At 40.9% G+C, this 21,408-nt stretch overlaps 1 protein-coding gene and 1 long non-coding RNA gene across 2 annotated transcripts in view; one reads left to right on the plus strand and one right to left on the minus strand.

Annotated features, from left to right (window-relative positions):
- Positions 1-1,240: 1,240 nt before the first annotated feature.
- Positions 1,241-18,741, minus strand: LOC133245885 (uncharacterized). The gene is made up of 3 exons (XR_009735801.1): positions 18,456-18,741; positions 3,917-4,027; positions 1,241-2,837 (listed from the first exon to the last, which is right to left on the minus strand). It is a non-coding gene; the product is annotated as an uncharacterized LOC133245885 (long non-coding RNA).
- Positions 17,907-21,408, plus strand: part of SCIN (scinderin) — a 78,515-nt gene continuing 75,013 nt past the window's right edge. The window contains exon 1 of the mRNA XM_061413582.1: positions 17,907-18,217. Within this exon, the coding sequence (XP_061269566.1) occupies positions 18,019-18,217 (199 nt within the window). The 5' untranslated portion in view covers positions 17,907-18,018. The remainder of the gene's footprint in view (positions 18,218-21,408) is intronic.

The raw sequence follows: 21,408 nt of genomic DNA on the forward strand, positions 1-21,408 counted from the left end.
CATCGGGGAAGATCCCTCATGCTATGGAGCAGCCAAGCCCATGTGCCACAGCTTCTGAGTCTGTGCGCTACAGCCCCGGAGCTGAAACTACTGAGCCCATGTGCTGCAACCCTGAAACCTGTGTACCCTAGAGCCTGTGATCTGCAACAAAAAAGCCCCTACAGTGAGAAGCCTATGCACTGCAACTAGAGAGAGGTCTCTGCTCATCACAGCTAGAGAAAAGCCTGCACAACATCAAAGACCCAGCACAGCCAAAAATAAATGAATAAATTAGTAAAATCAATTTTTAAAAAATAATGAGCTTTGGTAAGGATGTGAAGAAAAGGGAACTCTTTTGCCCTGTTAGTGGGAATGTAAATTGGTACAGCCACTGTGGAAAACAGTATGGAGGTTCCTCAAAAAAGTTAAAGTAGAACTACCATAGAATCCAGCAATTCCACTTCTGGGTATTTTTCCAAAGAAGGGAAAAAAACACTAACTCAAAAAGATACATGCACACCTATGTTCATTGCGACATTATTTGCTGTAGCCAAGCTATCAAAGGAACCTAAGTGTCTGTCGAAAGATGAATGGATAAAGAAGATGTGGTATATATGTATACAATGAAATACTGCTCAGCCATAAAAATGAATGAAATCTGGTCATTTTCAACAGTATGTATGGGCCTAGAAGGTATTATGCTAAGTGAAATAATAAGACAGAAATACTGTATAATTTCACTTATATGTAGAATCTTCTAAAAAATGAACAAATAGAACCAAAGAACAATTCATAAATACAGAGAACAAACAGGTGGTTGCCAGAGGGGGTAGGGTTTGGGGGGATGAGTGAAAGAGGGGAGGTAGATTAAGAGTTACCAAAAACATGAGTCATGGGGATGGAATGTTCAGCATGAGGAATACAGTCAATTCTACTCTTATATTTTTGACGGTGACAGATGATAACTAGACAGATCATGGTGGTCATGTGTAATGTGTAGGAAATTGAGTCAGTGTTGTGTACCGGAAACTAACAGTAATGTAGATCAATTATACCTCAGTTAAAAAAAAATACATAGACACTGGGAAGAAATGCATCAAAATGCTAGTGATGGTTATCTCTATGGGGTGGGGATTATGGGTTATTGTTAATCTTTATGTATTTATGCATGTCTTGTAACAGAAAGAAAACAATAAAGGTCATTTAAAAAGTTTAATGTGAACATTAAATGATAAATGTGAACATTAAATTAGAATTAAAATGATTCTAAATATTACATGTCAAATATGTAACAATTGATACGGAAGTTTTGAAGAAAATAGTGAGGACCTACCACAGCAGAAATTAAAGGAAAATATAATTATTGTGATAAAAGAAGCATGCCACAATGAATACATAAATCAGTAGATGGAATAGAAAGCTTAGAAATAAGAATTTCATATATGATATATATTATCTTTCAAATCAATACATAGACACGAGTAGATATTATTTGATCTAGAAATCCCACTTTTGAAATCTATTCTACAGAAATAGTGACACATGAATAAAGAATAATACATATGGAAGATTGTTTATTGACATGTTATTTAAATTGATGCTTTTGAAAGTAACTAGAAGTATATAATTGGGGAATGGTATATTAATACAATGGAATACAAAGCAGTTACTATTTTTAATAAGGTTCTATATATCCTTACCTGAAATGATGTTTATAATTTATTAATAATTTTTAAAGCAGGCTACATATGAATATAGACTCCATTTTGGTTGAAATATGTATGTGAATATATGTGTTTGTGTGTGAATAATAACATACATTTATTGAGAGTTCACTATCTGCCAAGAATTTTTTCAAGTTTATCTATGTTAACTTATTTACTCTACACAGCAATCCTACCACGTGGTACCCCCATTTTAGAGATGAGAAAACTGAGGTGCCACAGGTTATGCAGCTCAAATTGACTGAGCAGGGAACTGAATATAGGACAGTTGAGTCCAAACTGTGCTTTTAACCACTGACGTACATAGAGATGGGTGAATGCGAGGGTGAACAGAGACGGCTAGACAGAAAGTCATAAAGATGATTCATGGATATGTCTGTAACGATGAAAAACTTGAAAAAATTGTGCATCAGATTGTTAAAACGCGTCCTCTACAAAGTGGACTTCAGTGGGCCAGATGGGCATTCACTTCTAAAATAATACAATGTTTGTCAAAATAGAGAGTAAGAAAGATGTGATTATGGGTGAGTGTGACTCTCTTATAATTTTTTTGAATAAAAATAAAAGGTAAAATTATATTCTCAAAGACTCTAAAATGACACATGATTTGTTCATGCCTTACAAATCAGGGTTTCTCAAAGGTGAGGACAGGGCTTTTGAAAATTCTACATTGATTTCAGCTCCACCCGCCCAGTGAAAAGATCTATGTATTAATATTAGAGATGATAAAACAAACTGCATATCAAAATGTAGAGTTTCATTTCATGATCTTATTTTTGGTTAAAATGTTATCAGAACTTATCCTTAGGTTGTGTGATTAGGGATCATTTTAATCTCATTCATAATTGGTACTTTCAAAATTGTCTTCAATGAACATATCTAACTATTATAATCAGAAAAAGCACAATAAAAATAGTAGAAAAAAACAAAAGAACTCTGCCCTCTTTTTATAAGACCTCCAGTATCCCAGTGCCCCACGATTTCCTTGGTGAGGGAAATTGTCTTCCATTTTTCCTCTGTGGGCCTCAGCAAGAAGCGTGAGTTCCAGGCGTCCAGGGAACAGTTATTGAATGACTTATTTTGAATCTTGGTCATTTCAGGAGAGAGACTGGGTAGACATGGAAGAGGTGAAATCTAAGAGTAAAAGGACTACCAGTCAGATTGCTCAACTTAAACTCATAGAAACAGATACTGAGTCAAGAAGAGAATTAGCTAAAGGAAGTGACCTCCGGTCAGTGAGAAGGGTTCAGTCAAGCCTTACCTTTTCAGCAATCTGCTCTTTGGTTTAGGTGAGTTAATTAACCCTAATTTTGCAAGTACCTGTACAAGAAAATGATGATCTGATCATGTCTGATTTCTATTATTCTCTATGATCACAGTTCTGCCATTCAAATGCCCTAAATAATTGTTGACGTATTTCTTGAAAATTTTAGGTTATCTCTCACAAGATGGTAAACTCAGGGTTACAAACAAAACTAAATAAAACACTCATCATGATTATTAGTAAATAGTTATATTTAGAAAAATCAGGCAAAAAAATAAACTGTTCAAGCAGCTTTAGCCTCAATTCTGTCATAGTTTTAAAGCTAGAATCCTCCTCAGACCCCTATTTGCATAAAAATAAGCTTAAAACAAAAATTATCATTTTAAGATCATAAATTTCTGTAAGACCTTGGACCCTCAATCTTCTTTTGGTCATGTGCATTCTCTAATATGTAAATTCCTAAAATAATGATGATGTCTCAATAATCTCATATGGGTTAGCTATTTCCTATATAATAATAATAATAAATGATTTTATATATAACAAAAAATTACAGAAAAGCACTGAACCAACCCACTGTAGTAAATAAGTTTACAAGAAATAAATTATCCCAACTGCAGATTTTCAAGACCAATAAAACCTTTACTGTAGCATTGAGCCATGGATGTGGCTCTAGTTATAGTTTATAGTTATAGTATTATGTGCAATTTTAAACTAACTAACTGGTAAAAGATAAAGTCCTAGATACTGACTGATCTAAAAAAAAAGAAAGAAAGGTGAATTTTTTAAAAATTCTACTTTGTCTGATGTGGACAGGAGAGATGGAAATATACTTCCTTAGAGTGCATTTTCACTTTTAATAATCACCTGCTTTAGAAAAGCACTGGGTTTAGGATCAGGCTGATTATTAACTATGTTCATTGACTGTGTTCACAGGGTTTTGCCATACCTTACTTCTTTCAGTCTTCACAACACTCACATCTTCTGACTCCAGGTTCCATGCTTAAACCCTGAACTCATTTGGTAAATCAAACAGGTTAATACAGTTTAGCAGGATTGCCTGTAAAAGAGATATATTTTTAATTATGTTCTTTTAATATTTAGTCAAAGGAAAACAAAAAATAAGATGAAGCATTTTCCTCTACTGGAAAAAAAAAGTGTATACATCCTGTTATTCACATATGTTTAATTTCAACAATTCTGTGGTCATGAATCAGTAATGGAAATAAAATTAGCTGCCTCTCAACTCTAAGATTTTATGATTTGGAGAATGAAGGCCACTTGAAGCCAATTTTTTGTTTTGTTTTTTTACTAGCTCATCCCAGTGAATTTCACAATGAATTAATTATATTATTTAACATTGCTATTTATTTTATAGATTAAACTATGTATCATTTTCCCTTGGGCATTAACATTCTAGAAGAACAAGCACCTTGAATTTAACCAAGGTCCCATACCTCAAATCTTCAGACTCTTAGTGAAAAACAAAAAACAAACAAAAAAACTTATCCACCTTGGTAGTTTTTATCTGGACTGAGAGAGGATTGATACATTGACCAAAAAAAAAAAAGTAATTTAATCCAAAATCAGTTATTTAACCACACATTTTCAGCATGTGTTACCATAAGATCAGAGAACAAAATAATGAGATATTCGTCTCTGAGTGAGCCTACAGTCTTGTGAGAGAAAACTTGCTTGAGAGTGTGGTAGTTGCTATAATGTAAGAGCATACCAAGAGCATTAGGAAAAGAGAGTTTCCTAAAATTTAGAGATGCCAAGGGTATAATGACAATGAAGATGTATATCTTCAATTAAACCTGAAAGAAATGGTAAAACTTCAATAGATGGATAGTGGAAGAAGGGCAATAGCATGAAGAGGAGAAAATAATCACTTTTAAGAACGTAGGTTATGAGAGAAAGAAAAAGAGAAAATAAAGGCATGGAAAAGAAACTGACATCTGGTTTTAGAGACCTATTTTTGTATAGGAAATGGGCAGTTCTTATCTGAACTAGACTTAGAAACATATTTCTTAAAGGATTGGATTTGGAGAAGTGAATTAACCATTCATCAATCTCAGCTGAGTTTATGCCAGACAGTATTGCAGGGCTTATATTTACTTATCCATTTAATGGGCTTCCCTGGTGGCTCAATGGTAAAGAATCTGCCTGCCAATGCAGGAGATGTGGGTTTGATCCCTGGGTTGGAAGGATCCCCTGGAGGAGGGCTTGGCAAACCACTCCAGTATTCTTGTCTGGGAAATCCCATGGACAGAGGAGCCTGGCAGTCTAGTCCATGGGGTTGCAAACAACAACACATTTAATAATTACAATTTTACAAGGATTCCTGTCTGTATTCCCATTTCACAGACAAGAAAAATGAGATACGAGAGCATAAAGATTCAGACATGACTTAGTGACTGAACAACAACAATGCAAAAAAACCCACAATAAACAAAAATATCAAAATTTTAAGTAAAGGAAGATCAGTATTTTTTCCTTTGTTTCAGCATCCAATATGGTCCCATCTAGCACTGTTAACAAGTCTGTCCTTATTTTAAACTTTGCTATTTTTATCATAATTTTTTGCATTAATCTTGATTTTAAAAAACGCTGCCTTAAAATATTATTGACCTTGATTCTTGAACATTTTTGGTGCCCTTGTAAATTTTGCATCCCAGGCAGGTACCTCACTTGCTGTGTGCCAAGTCGCTTCAGTCATGTCTGACTCTTTGTGACCCTGTGGACTGTAGCCCACCAGGCTCCTCTGTCCATGGGATTCTCCACGCAAGAATACTGGAGTGGGTTACCAGGCCCTCCTCCAGGAGATCTTCCAGATCCAGGGATTGAACCCACTTCTATTATGTCTCCTGCATTGGCAGGTTTTTTTTTTTTTACCACTAGTGCCACCTGGGAAGCCCACCCTAGTGCCTGCATAAGCAAGAGGGAATTTCACTTATCCATCAAAGTTCCTTTTTATTTCTTTAGTAAAAAGAAATTATCTCCTTTCATTTTTATTTAATCATTAAGAGGAATTCCTTCACCAGAAGGAAAGGAATTATCACTAAAACTGAAACTGAACTTAAGTGATAACTCTGATTTTTAAATTGTCCTAATTCTAGATCACCAGTTTTCATATTTTTTTTTCCCTAGAGGAAGGAAGAGAACACATGATTTTAACTTTACAGATAAGAAAACCGAGACATGTAACGGTTCAGTGTCAAAGCTAAACTTCCTAGTGCTAAATGGGACACATGAGATCAGAAGTTCTCTAGGACAAGTCTGAAGAAAATAAAAATACAATGCATACTTACATGAACAAATCTTGGCCAAATAATTTGTCTTGAAAGAGTAAGGAACATATGTTTTTGAATTAGACACAGTGAGCTTGAATTCCCCTTTGGCCACTCACTAGTTCCATGATCTTTGACAAGTTACAAAGCTTCAGTTGCCTCATTTATAAAATAAGCCTTCTCATATCTACCTAACATTGTGTTAGGAGAAAAAAAGAAAGTAGCTAATAGTTTTTAGCAATTAGGATCTCGATCTGTGACAGAGGGCATATACAAAGCAGAAAAATTCATATTATTAATTTTTTAGAGGTTACATACATTAATAGAAGGACAGAGGAACCAAAAGGGATAGTGCGCCTAAGGGTACAGTTGCTTGAATCCAAAGGAGAGAAAAAGTTGGTTATTTGTCTTTAAAAGTACAGGGACTTTTGGTAGAGGAAGTCGAGGAAATAAATACTCTGACCTTACTCTCCTCTCCCTCTGATTTTCAAGCAGCCCCTAAGCCAGAGGACACTGAAGCCCAATTGCTCTAGGTCATGCAGTCGGGTCTTAAAGGAGGGCTACAAGGTGCAGAAGGATGGAGGAGTTTAGAGGAGCAAAAGGAAGCTTACCACCTCATAATGTGCATACATGCTCAGTCGTTCAATCTTGTCCAACTCTTTGTGACCCCATGGACTGCAGCACGCCAGGCTTCCCTGTCCATCACCAACTCCCAGAGCCTACTCAAACTCATGTCCATCGCATCAGTGATGCCATCCAACCATCTCATCCTCTGTCATCCCCTTCTCCTCCCACCTTCAAGCTTTCCCAGCATCAGGGTCTTTTCCAATGAGTTCATTCTTTGCATTAGGTGGCTAAAGCATTGGAGTTTCAGCTTCAGCATCGGTCCTTCCAGTGAATATTCAGGACTGATTTCCTTTAGGATTGACTGGTTGGATCTCCTTGTGAGAGAGTCAATTCCTAGGTAGGTTGACAAGAAGTCGGGGGTCCCCAATGAGAGAGGGGTCTGGAATTCTCAACGGGGAGGAGAGGACAAACTTTTTTTCCTCTTCATTCCTTAGGATTATATAACAATAATGTATCCTGCTTGAGGACAGTTTCTGGAAAAAAACCTTCTGGCTAGCCCTGTAATCTTAAAATGTAAGTTTTATGAGAGTGGGTCTAGTAAGGTCTTCACAACCTCCAGACATTCTTTCAATTCACTGTAATAACTAATTTAAAAGTATATAACTCTATTGCTAACAGTAGTGAGGGGGTACTCTTTCTGCCCCTTTCTGATGTCTATGTCAGAAGCTTTCTCTATCTCTTTTATATTTTAATAAACTTTATTACACAAAAGCTCTGAGTGATCAAGCCTTGTCTCTGGCCCCGTATTGAATTCTTCTCCTCTGGAGGCCAAGAATCCCAGCGTCTTTTGTGGTTCAGCAACCACCTTTCATCTTGGGGGCTCATCCGGGGTTCTTCAGGACAAGGTAAGGATGCTTGGAGCTCTAGTTCTTAGTTCTAGTGAACACATTTTCTGCTGTACTTTACTAACTCTACAGTGTGCTTACGTGAATGAATGACATGCCCTGTGTGACGCAAGTGAGGAGCCCTGTTCTGCGTTTCCACAGTGACCTCATAGGGCTTATGGCAGAAACCTGTTGGGGTTTATAACAACCTGCCAATGCCAAGAGGTACCCAATGTCTCCTTCGGGTACCAAGCAGAAATGGACAAAGCGTGTGGACTGAACTTTCCTTTCTCGGTCAAACTTTCCTGTCTCTTTGACCATTTCATAACTTCTTGGGAATTAGAACTACTAACCTATCTGTCGGATCATAGACTTTCAAGGGACTTGTGATCTATGCTGTTACTGTGTACTGGTACTTAGGTCCCAAACGTGGATTGATAGTCAGGAAGTGCCTAGCTAGGAGTCAAAAGTTTGAAAGTTAGATGGAGCTCTAGCTCCAGGAGCATCTCTGAGGTTAAAGGTTACTTAGACTGGAAGTACAATGGGTTTCTTACTCCGATAACACTAGCTCTTAGTGGACCACAGGAGGATTTCCAGTGGCTTCTGTCCCAACTCCTTAGATATTCTTTCTTTAAAATCTGTGGGAATGAACTGGAAGGACTAGCCCCAATAACTGGAGGACAAAAATCACTTTTTCCTCACTGGCCAGCTCTTCACCATCTCTTTTGCTATCACTTATACTGGTGTGGTGACACTTGGAAGGAACATCTCAGTTTTATGTTCATACCAGTCTTATTGTGGTCAGGAATATACTCAGGGTCGTGCACAAGCACTCAGGTGATGAATGTTTCCCCCAGCGGGTCTTAGATTGGGAGGCATTCTGGAAGGTTACTCTGACAGCACCCCACGTGGCATCAGAGGCAAGCAAGGTTTTAATGGTGAGGAACTAGACATCACGCTGGAATGCCATCAGGTCTACCCCTGGTGCATCTCCACCCCACCTTGGTGGTAGAACCAGGAGGGACGAGTATGGTGCCTGCATCTGTAAGGGACAGACTAAGTCTAACCAGGGAAGGAAAGCTTAGGTGTAAAGTCTGTCTACGCCCCCATCTAGAGCAGGGAGGGATGCCTCCGGTAGAAAGATGGTGCTGGTCACTTTTTTTCTCTCTTACATATGGGAGCTAACAATTCCAGCCTCGCTCCTTTGACACGCCTGATCTTCCTATGTGATACTGCATGGCCATGGTATCCATTAGAGGATGGTGAACGGTGGCCGGTTGGAGGGTTTCTTAATTATAATACTGTTTTATAATTAGACCGGTTCTGTAGAAAACAAGGGAAATGGATAGCAGCAGCATATGTGTTGCTCTTTTTCTCTCTGCAAGGCATGCCAGACTTACGTCCTAAGGGTATAGTTTTGGGTGTGCAACCTTTAGCTCCCTTTTGTCTTCCTACTTTGCCCTCTTACCTGGGGCTCCAAACTGAGCAAACTGAAAGTCAGAGAACCATCCCCAGGAAGGGTTGCTTTGGTCTCAGTAAAAACCCAAACTGAGAGTCAAACAGCCCAAGTAGAGGTCCAAACAACCCCTGTCTCAGTACGACCTCAGACCACTCTGGTTTCAATAGAAACTCAGACAATCGAAGTAAGAGAAGCTCAGACAGCGAAAACTAATGGTGAAATACAGGATGAGATGGAGGACAGGAGACAAAGAGATGAAGAAAAGCAGGTTTCTCCAATCTATCCCTGGGATGGTATGTGCAGAGCAGCCAGAGAGGCTGAGAAACAGCCACACAAGCTGTTGCCTCTACATGAAGCATCCACCAGGAGAAATAATCAGTCTGTGAGAGTTAATAACTTTTCTTATCAAGAAATAGAAAGGATCAAGGAGGATCTGGGAGACTATTTAGAGGACCCAGAAAAATATATTAGAGCTTTTAAAGGTGTTACTCAGCTTTATGACCTTACATGGAAGGATATGATATATATCTTGGGACAAATGCTGACTCCCAGCTCAAAAAGTCGAGTTTGGCGGAACGCTGTTGCTTATGGAGATGAATGGCTTGGAAATGAATCAGTAGGGAAGAGGGACAATGAGATAGCCGCCCTCCCCACTGGGAATCAGGCAGTCCCAACTATAGTGAAGGAGGAAACAGAAAAGGCTCCATCTTGAAATCAGAAGTCCATCTTGGGCCGGACTGTGGACTTTGAACTATATGCCCAGTATCTATGGAAATGACATATCAACTGGAAAACCAGGCCCCCCGAAGGAAGAGCCCCAGGGCTCCTACCTAGACTCTCAGTCACCTAAAAGAATACCCTAATTATCTGTGTAACCAAATAGACTCATACATTCTATTATGCTTATTGGGGTATGACCACAGGCCTATTGATAATTGTCCATTGTTAACTATCTAGGCTTAAGGTATATGATTGCGGGTAAACTAGTTTCAGGGAACCTTATACACTTAGGGTATATAGTGAAAGTGAAGTTGCTCAGTTGTGTCCGACTCTTTGCGACCCACAGACTGTAGCCCGCCAAGCTCTTCTGTCCATGGGATTCTCCAGGCAAGAATACTGGAGTGGGTTTCCATTTCCTTCTCCAGGGGATCTTCCTGACCCAGGGATCGAACCCAGGTCTCCCACATTGCAAGCAGACGCTTTAACCTCTGTGCCACCAGGGTAATCTTAGGGTATATAAGGTTTTCACAAAAACTGGTCGGGGTCCTTGGCTAAGAGGAGACTCTGCCTTGGGCCCGCCGGTGTCCACTATCTGCACTGTCCTTCTGAGTGAGATTGTTTCCCAGAACGCTTGGTTACAACTGTAGAACCAGACTGGAACTACAACAAGGCTAAAAAAGGAAGATGGGATCAGAGTCATTTTGTCGGATGTATTCTTGAAGGACTCAGGCAAATGCATGCTAAAACTTTAAACTATGCCAAAGTGGCAAACATAGAACAGGAGGAGAAGGAAGCTCCTGGTAAATTCCTAGATAGACTGAGAGAAGCCCTTTGCAGATTCACTGAGACTGATCCCGAAAGTGAAGAGGGAAGAGTGATCTTAAAAGATTTCTCACTCACTTACAGCTCCATATATCCACCGTAAGCTATTAAAACAAGCGTATGGACCAAACCAGTCTTTAGATAATTTGTTGCAACCAGGTCAAACAGTCTATTATGGTAGGTAATATGAGGAAAAGAAAGAAAGGCCGAAAAAGACAAAGGAACAGTCGGAAGCTCTTGTAATGGCTGTCAGAACCGTTCTTAAACAGCCTGAGAAAGATCCCAAGAGGGACCCAGGTGAAAAGGGATGGGTTTGCTATTACTGTGGAAAGGAGGGGCACCTCAAGCGGGATTGCCCTCAGGCATCTAAGCCGCCCCCGGCTCCATGTCCAGTCTACAGGGGACCACACTGGAGGAGAGACTGCCCCAAGAGGTTTAGGTGTCAGGGGTCAGACTCTCAAGACAATCAGGACTGAAGGTGCCTGAGGGTCCCCACACAAGCTCCCATCCTAATTACACCTGAGGAACCCCGGGTGGTAATAATTGTGGGGGGCCAATCCACCGATTTCCTTTTAGATACTGGGGCAGCTTACTCTGTGTGCTTACTGAAGCCCCTGGCCCACTTTATTCCCTATCTGCTTCCATAGTGACTGTCTGGGCAGTCCACTGTCCAGTCCACTTTGCCTATTTGGGCAAAGTTTGTCACGGGATCTACAAAACTTTAATAGCTCCGAAGCAGTTATGCTATGATATATAGATGATATTTTGCTCTGTGCTGAGACAGAGGAAGCTTGCTTACAAGCCTCAGAGGAATTCTTAAGCTTTCTAGCAAGCTAAGGTTACAAGGCATCAAGAGAAAAGGCTCAGTTTTGTCAACAATCTGTTAGATATCCGAGCCTAATCATATCAAAAGGGACTAGGGCCATAGGCCCTGAAAGAATTAAACCTATACTAAATCATCCCCTGCCTATGACTTTGAGGCAATTGAGAGGATTTTTAGGAATCACAGGCTACTGCTGCATTTGGATTCCAGGTTATGGGGAACTTGCCCGGCCTTTATATGAATTTATAACTGAGACCCAGCAGGCCCAAACCAACAAACTGGTTTGGTCTCCAGATGCTCAAAAGGCTTTTAAGGCTTTTTGAACTGCTCTCCTGAAAGCTCCCGCTCTGAGCTTGCCCACAGGGTCAGAATTTAATTTGTTTGTCGCTGAAAGAAAAGGTATGGCCCTGGGTGTTTTGACACAACCCTGAGGGCCTCACCAGCAACCTATTGCTTATCTAAGTAGAGAATTAGACCTAATTTCACTAGATTGCATTGTGTAAGAGTAATTGGGGCAATGGCTTTATTAATACCTGAGGCCTTAAAAAAAATTATGGACGAAATCTTACTGTACTGACTTATGATGTGAGTGGAATCTTAAATTATAAGGTTAATACTTGGATGACAGACAGTAGGCTTCTTAAATATCAGTCATTGTTGTTAGAAGGACCAATAACTAAGCTTTAAAGTTTGTGGAAATGTAAATCCTGCCACTTTGCTTCCTGAGAAGGAAAATGAAACACCTGATCATGATTGCTTCCAATTTCTAACTTTAAACTATGCAGCTTGGGAAGATCTAATGGATACCCCATTAGACAATCCTGACACAGAAAGATTTACAGATGGCAGTTCTTTTGTTAGGGATGGGAAGCATAAAGTAGGTAACCTACAGCCGCTATGCTGAGAGCTGAACACTAAGTATGTTTATTTGACTTTACATGCTCATGCTGCAATATGGAGAGAAAGAAAGTTTTATATGGCAACAGGAGAACCTATTAAGCATTTGAGAGATCAAGAGACTTTTAACTGCTGTATATTGCCCTAAAGAAGTAGCTGTTATGCATTGCAAAGGGCACAGCAGGGATGGGAGTAAAGTAGCAGAAGGTAATCAGCTGGCTGACTGTCAAGCCAGAAAAGTGCATTTTTACAAAACCCCTTCACTGCAGACACCCTTGATCTGGACAGGTCCTGTGGAACAGGAAAAACTACAACATACTGAGGAAGATTTAGAAAGATATGCAAAAAGAGGAGCAAAGATTACTGATAAAGGATGGTTACAGTCGGAGGATGGATGATTAGTAATTCCTGAAAATGCTCAATGGAAAAGTTTTCCTAAAGCCTTAGAATTAACTAATTATGTAACTCAGTCCTCAGCTTTTCAACAGGCATTGATGGAACTCTGAGAGGTGTCTCCTGACCCAGCCTCTGAGTCAAGCAAGCCTCTACTTGAGCCAGGAGCCAAGCTGCTGAAAAAAACATTGGGATCTGGGGGCCAATCTCTCGAGCCCCTCTGGGAAGGCCCTAATTACCAGGTTATTCTTTCTTCTCCCACAGCTGTCAAAGTGGCAGGAATTGATTCATGGGTGCATCACACTCGAGTTAAGAGGTGGCACCCTGACCAGAACGAAGTGACATCATTTTATGCCTTTACTTTCTATACTCTGACTTTGTACTTTTTAGATGGGCCTGATAATCTATGTGAGCCTACTTCTGCTGACTCCAAAAGTCCTGAGTCTGCCATTTGACCTTCAAGACAATGCCTTCCTGTCCTGAACTCATTCCTATGTCACATTCCACAATCCATCTAATTCCTGGGTCTGCGGAATGATCCCCTTATCATCAGTGGAAGGCTTCCCGTGGTGGACATCTCCACTTCAAGGTAAAGACTCTCTTCAACTCTGTAATGACATCTAACAATCTTAAGATGGACTGATGTAACTATGGACATAATGTGACTTTTGAGTTTAACTTGGTTTAATGACTATTTTGCCTTACATCTATAACTGTAAAACAGGTTTTGTTTCTAACCGTCTGAAAGCTTTTAAGTTACAAATGGTTGTCCAAGCTCCTATGAGTGCCACAGCCTCCTCCAACTATTACTTGGGACCCCTGGAACAGAGACCCTCAATATGAGGGTTAGGAGAATATGTTGCCTCAGCAATTTAGGGACAATACCCCTAAATAGCAGGAAGTAGTTATGGAATGAAAACGATGCCCCTTTCCCTTGGCAAAATAATGCTCTTAAAAGAAAAGGAGGGGGGGTGGGGGAATGAGAGAGTCACTTCCTAGGAGGCTTGATAAGAAGTCTGGGGGTCCCCAAGGAGAGAGGGATCTGGAATTCTCAAGGAGGAGGAAAGGACAAACTTTTTTTCCTCCACATTCCTTAGGGTTATATAACAATAACGTATCCTGTTTGAGGACAGTTTCTGGAAAAAACCTTCTGGCTAATCCTGTAATCTTAAAATGTAAATTATGGGAGTGGGTCTAGTAAGGTCTTCACAACCTCCAGACATGCTTTTGATTCACTGTAATAATTAAAGTATATAACTTCACTGCTAACATTAGTGAGGGGGAACTCTTTCTGCCCCCTTCTAATGTCTATGTCAAAAGCTTTCTCTATCTATTTTATACTTTAATAAACTTTATTACACAAAAGTTCTGAGTAATCAAGCCTCATTTCTGGCCCCGTATTGAATTCTTCTCCTCTGGAGGCCAAGAATCCTGGAATCTTTTGTGGTTCAGCAACAACCTTAAACTTGCTGTCCAAGGAACTCTCAAGAGTCTTCTCCAACACTATAGTTCAAAAACATCAATTCTTCGGTGCTCAGCCTTCTTTATAGTGTAACTCTCACATCTGTACATGACCACTGGAAAAACCATAGCTTTGACTAGATGGATCTTTGTTGGCAAAGTAATGTCTCTGCTTTTTAATACGCTGTCTAGGTTGGTCATAGCTTTTCTTCCAAGGAGCAAGCGTCTTTTAATTTCATGGCTGCAGTAACCATCTGTGGTGATTTTGGAGCCCAAGAAAAGCCTCTCACTGTTTCCATTGTTTCCCCATCTATTTGCCATGAAGTGATGGGACCAGATGCCATGATCTTAGTTTTCTGAATGTTGAGTTTTTAAGCCAGCTTTTTCACTCTCCTCTTTCACTTGCATCAAGAAGCTCTTGAGTTCTTCTTTGCTTTCTGCCATAAGGGTGGTGTCATCTGTGTATCTGAGGTTATTGATACTTTTCCTGGCAATCTTGATTCCAGCTTGTGCTTCATCCAGCCCGGTATTTCACATGATGTACTGTGCATATACGTTAAATAAGCAGGGTGACAATATACAGCTTTGATGTACTCCTTTCCTGATTTGGAACCAGTCTGTTGTTTCATGTCCAGTTCTAACTGTTGCTTCTTGATCTGCATATAAATTTCTCAGGAGGCAGGTCAGATGGTCTGGCATTCCCATCTCCTGAATTATTTCCCACAGTTTGTTGTGATCCACATAGTCAAAGGCTTTGGCGTAGTCAATAAAGCAAAAGTAAATGTTTTCCTGGAACTCTCTTGCTTTTTTGGTGATCCAGCAGATGTTGGCAATTTGATCTCTGGTTCCTCTGCCTTTTCTGAATTCAGCTTGAACATTTGGAAGCAACAAGAGAAGAATCTACACATGGACATCACCAGATGGTCAAAACTGAAATCAGATTGATTATATTCTTTGCAGCCAAAGATGGAGAAGCTCTATACAGTCAGTAAAAACAAGACCAGGAGCTGACTGTGGCTCAGATCATGAACTCCTCATTACCAAATTCAGACTTAAATTGAAGAAAGTAGGGAAAACCACTAGACCATTCAGTTATGACCTAAATCAAATCCCTTACGATTATACAGTGGAAGTGACAAATAGATTCAAGGGATTAGATCTGACAGACAGGGTGCCTGAAGAACTATGGACAGAGGTGCATGACATTGTACAGGAGACAGTGGTCAAGACCATCCCCAAGAAAAAGAAATGCAAAAAGGCAAAATGGCTGCCTGAGGAGGCCTTACAAATAGCTGAGAAAAGAAAAGCAAAAGGCAAAGGAGAAGAGGAAATATATACCCATTTGAATGCAGAGTTCCAAAGAATAGCAAGGAGAGATAAGAAAGCCTTCCTCAGTGATCAGTGCAAAGAAATAGAGGAAAACAATAGAATGGGAAAGACTAGAGATCTCTTCAAGAAAATTAGAGATACCAAGGGAATATTTCATGCAAAGATGGGCACAATAAAGGACAAAAATTGTATGGACCTAACAGAAGCAGAAGATATTAAGAAGAGGTGGCAAGAATATACAGAAGAACTGTACAAAAAAGATCTTCATAACCCAGATAATGAAGATAGTATGATCATTCACCTTGAGCCAAACATCCTGGAGTCAGAAGTCTTGTGGGCCTTAGGAACCATCCCTATGAACAAAACTAGTGGAGGTGATGGAATTCCACTTGAGCTATTTCAATTCCTAAAAGATGATGCTGTGAAAGTGCTGCACTCAATATGCCAGCAAATTTGTAAAACTCAGCAGTGGCCACAGGACTGGAAAAGGTCAGTTTTCATTCCAATCCCAAAGAAAGGCAATGCCAAAGAACGTTCAAACAAACACAGGTGGTTGTGCATTTAATTCAAATAACAATCTTTAAGGTGAAAACTATTATTTTCCCATTTTATACATGAGGAACCTGAGGCTTGCTGTAGTTAGGAAGTTGCTAAAGCCTCAGAACCAAGAGTGCTTGCTTGCAAGAAATGTTGTTTGCAACATTGTGTTAGCAAAATATAGACAAAATTTAAATATCTATGAACCTCAACAGATTAAATAATTTACAGTACATTTATAAGATTTAATACCATGTGTCAGTAAAAAGAAGAGGCTCTATGAGTACTGGGTATTGATATTTTGATATGTTGTTACAGAACAGTGTGTATATTACCATTTCTGTTAGAAAATAAAATTACTATGCTATCTATATTCTTGTAGATAAAAGAATATCAAATATGTCTGGAAAAATACACAAGAAACTGGTAACTCAGCTGCCTCTGGTGAAAGCTGAAATAGAGATACATTTTTATTGCTCACCTATACTTCTGAATTCTTTTTCCATGGTCATGTAATACCTATTTCAAAACAAATTAATTAAGGAAAAATCAAATTGTATGTAATTAGTGACCTCCAGAGAAGGCAATGGCACCCCTCTCCAGTACTCTTGCCTGGAAAATCCCATGGATGGAGAAGCCTGGTAGGCTGCAGTCCATGGGGTCGCTAAGAGTTGGACACGACTGAGAGACTTCACTTTCATTTTTCACTTTTCATGCATTGGGGAAGGAAATGGCAGCCCACTCCAGTGTTCTTGCCTAGAGAATCCCAGGGATGGGGGAGCGTGGTGGGCTGCCGTCTATGGGGTCACATAGAGTCGGACACGACTGAAGCGATTTAGCAGCAGCAGAGGTGACCTCCAGAGAAGCCTGTAATTTGGGAAACAGTGACAGAAAATGTACATGCATAAAAACTAGCTTTCTTCCTCTGCATCCTGAGCAATTTGGTTTCTCAATAACAATAAAGTCAATTGCCACATCAGCTTCAGTTAAATGAATGCAAAATAAGGAGTAAACTTTCATCTATATTTTACAGTGCTTAGCCCATGCTACAAAAGCAAAGTCTGTAGGGAAAACAAAAAGATCAGCACCCTGAAGCATTTGTAAGAGGTAACTCACACGGTAAGCTAAGTATATAATACCACAGTCACAAACAACCCAGCCTGAGAACATCCCAAGAGGATTGCTGCTTTTTTTTTGTTTCCAAAAAATTTTCTTGGTGAACGAAGCAGGTGGCAAAGAGGTTAACCACAGCTTCCTGAATCCCTGAAGACTTATAGAGCTCTATCCCCGGGGTAAGACTGCTATCCTTCCAGGTTTTCATTCTTTCCAAGAAAACTGACAAGCTGTTTCTCGTGGCACTTTCAAACCGGGAAGATCAAGACAGAGAGAAACTGTGGCCAGCAGGGATGGAGAGACTGGCAGATGAAATGATGGGGTTGATGATTAATTATTACCTAGACAGCCAATTTTTTTTTTCCCCCTAAACGATGCACTAAACAGTTTTCATTGTTGATCTCCTCCATCTGTTGCCAAGAAATATGTCCTTCCTGGGAGGACGCATTTCCTGGATTTTCAGTAAGGTTCTCTCAGGATCTCTACGATTTCTGAGATTCCGATTTCCCTCGGGCTGCAGGAAAGGGCGCAGGAGGTTGATACAGGATGCTGCGCTTAGGCTGAGAAGTGATTGGCTGAGATACTCCTGGCACTTGGCCCCTCCCTTTGGGGGCCCCGCCCCCTCCCCCGCCTCCCCGCAGAGCACACCCTATAAAACCGCTGCGACCTGGGTCCATCCAATCGGTCTGGGTTCAGTCCGACTCCCAGGTCAGCGAGACCCCGCGTCCACTCCCCGGAACATCGCGTGCCCGAGTCATGGCCCAGGGGCTGTACCACGAGGAGTTCGCCCGCGCGGGCAAGCGGGCGGGGCTGCAGGTCTGGAGAATTGAGAAGCTGGAGCTGGTGCCGGTGCCCGAGAGCGCGTATGGCAACTTCTACGTCGGGGATGCCTACCTGGTGCTCCACACGACGCAGGCCAGCCGGGGCTTCACCTACCGCCTGCACTTCTGGCTGGGTAAGGGGCGAGCCGGCCGCGGGGCTGGCTCGGGGAGGGGCGAGGCCGCCCGGGATTGCGAGTGGCCGGCTGGGGGAAGGCAGCACTAGCTGGACCCACTTGGAGACCCGTCGCGCCGGTTGCGCCCCAGTGGGCGCCCCCTCCAACTTTGGGGTTGGAGACCTTCCACTCGCGAGAGTCCGCGCCTGCAAACGCGTTAGCGAACGCAGGGCGCGGCGAAGTGGGGGAGCAGTCTTACCTCCATGGCTTTGATCTTTGTTGAGTCCATCTCCCAGGTTTGCAGCTGGTTCCTCTAGCTTCTCCCCCTTTCACGTTCCAGTCTCCAAACTCCCGCTTCCTCCCAGGGCGGCTGCCAGCCACGCCCTGGGTCCGGTCAAGTTAGGCTCACCTTCCGAGAAGTTCAGTCCTGGTTTCCCTGTCAGCTAAGAGATGAAGTCAAACAAGTTTATGGGCATTCGCCCGCAGCCGCAGGAAGTCCTTGAATATATGTATATATATATTTTTTCCACCCCACCCCGCACACCCCCACCCCCACCCCCACCCCCGCCCCGCCTTCCTGGACTCAGCTTAGCGTTCTCTAGTAATTGCAACGATTAATTAAGTTCTTGGCTGCTTTAAAAATCACATCCCAAGCCTGCACCGCGCTGCTTGCAGCTTTGGTGAACAGAAATTCCTCTTGATTAGGATGCTGGCGGCCTTATCAATACAAAGTAAATAACTTTCTATGGCAGATTTTGTATTTAGATGAGTCGCTTTATAATGACTATTTTTATATTTATTACCTATGTTTTTGAATAAGGACACAGTTTGGAACAAAACAGCTCCTTCATCGGTAGTAATTATTTTGGGCTTCACCCGCGCCGGTCTCTTAGAACACTGGGCCTTGTGTGTTCTACTTTTTCCACCTTCTACTTTTACTCGTAAACATGCTGAATGTCTAACCTCTCCCTGTGAGATCCTGTGCCACTGGGCACACCCCGTCTAACAACACACCGATTATCTGAGCCTTATTGCCTTCGTTGAGAATCAGCTTGCCTCCCCTAGACTGTGTTTATTTATACTTTTATTCATTATGGGGAAAACACACAAAACATACACATTTTGAAGTCCCTGAAGTCATTTTTCCTTCCTAACATTTGAAGATTTTGAGGCAAGATGGTAGAGAACATTGAGAAGTGATGTTCTCAATATTAGCCACCACCGGGAGTGAACACTTCCAAATGAGAAATCCATACAGGGAGACAGGACTGTTTCATTATAACATTTATTTGATACTAAAATTTTGTGCCTGCTTGAGGAGGCTGAGGCTGAGATCCAAACTCCTTGTGGTTTTCTAGTGTAATGTCACTATTCATTTTATCACAGACAGTGATCTACTTATGTTTTACACCAAGAATCACCCCACTGAAATCTTAATGTATAACTTATGTTCATGAATGAGTGAAGCCACATAGAATAGTAATGCCTTCACCTTGGTCCTTTTTTTAGAACTTAGTTTTGCAATGAGTAAAAGTATTGTAAATGAATGAATGAATCAGACTTCAGAAAGGGAAGAGAAACCAAACTGATATAGTTCCAGTTTCAAAAAATGTAACAGAAATGCTTTGGGCAGAAACATTTTATGATCTTAAAGATCTATAAAAACTGAACGTACTAGTGTGTTAATTAATAGGTTAATTCAGTAACTTTCAATGTGTCCAGCACTGTGTAAGGCATTTTTGCATACGAATAACTTAAGGAACTTCCCTGAAAGTTTACAGTCTCAATGATGCAATGAAACAAAAGTGATAGAACACAGGTAAAATGTGATGAGCACCAGGAAAGAGACACGAAGTGTCTATGGTCACTGGGAAGCAGAAGAGCGTTGATGGAAAAACAGGAAAAGGAGGGGAGTTGGGAGGGATTGTGTGATAGAAACTCATGGGAAATGTGGAAAGTTTAGAGCACAGTAGCCAGCAGGACCTGAAGATATAACTCGAACTAAATTTGGGCTTTGCAAGTGTGGTTAAAGAACCCTTGTCAATGCAGTAGACACAGGAGATGGGAGTTCGATCTCTGGGTTGGGAAGATCCCCTGGAGGAGGAAATGACAACCCACTCCAGGATTCTTGCCTGGGAAAAATCCCCTGGACAGAGGAGCCTGGCGGGCTACTGTCCACGGAGTAGCAAAGAGTCAGATATGACTAAGCACCAGCACACCATTAGACCTAAATTTGGGTGAATTCGTGAGTTTTATTCAGAAACACAGATTGAGAGGACATTCCAAGAGGGAGAGCTGAAAGTTCAAGGGAAGAGAAAGCCTGACTAAAGGAAGTCAGTTGAGAGGAAGATGAAAGAGAATAGAGTTAAAATCAGCCTGGTATGAAAAGGGGCGTAGCGTAGAAGTGAAGAAACAGGCCAGCTGAGAGGAAGAAAAGGGAAACAGGAAGAAGTGGGCCCAAAACAGGAGAACAGAGGAAGAGTTGTCTTCCCTGGCCTCTCCCTCAGTGTCTTTCCATAATACCCTCGCATATCTCAGATCTTTTTATTTGATTATTTTTTTGTTTTATTTCCTTTACAAAGTAAGCATTTGTTGCATGTCATTCAGAAGTTGTTGCATTGGTTCTTCCTGAAAAAAACATTTTGGTTTTGTACCTAGCAGTTTAAATGCATCTACCAGCTAGTCTGTGCTGGGTTCTATTTCAAGGCACTGTGAATCCAAAAAACTGGGTGAGCGTATACAACATACAATACAAAGAACTTATACACCAGCTGCGGAGGATGCTGAGAAACTGGGGTTTTATACATCGCTTGTGGTGGGGGTGGAATATAAAGTGTACAACCATTATGGAAAAGACTTTGGCAGTTTCTTATGAAACTGAGCATGCAACTTCCATGTGATTCAGCAGTTACATTCACAGGTATTTAACCCAGAGAAATTTCATTTTCATGCAAGAACCAGTACACTGATGTCATAGCAAAATTTCAGTCAGCCCACATAACTTTCAACAGGTTACTGATTAAACAAGTGGCACGTCTATACCAAGGACTACTACTCAACATAAAGGAACAAACTTTTTTAAAATTAATTTTAATGTTATGTTAGTTTCTACTGTACAGCAAAGTGAATCAACTATACATACATATATATACACATATTCTTTTTTTTTTTTTAATTTCCTTCCCATTTAAGTCGCCACCAAGCACTGAGTT

This window comes from Bos javanicus, chromosome 4 (assembly GCF_032452875.1).
Source record: "Bos javanicus breed banteng chromosome 4, ARS-OSU_banteng_1.0, whole genome shotgun sequence".
Classification (NCBI taxonomy): Eukaryota; Metazoa; Chordata; class Mammalia; order Artiodactyla; family Bovidae; genus Bos; species Bos javanicus.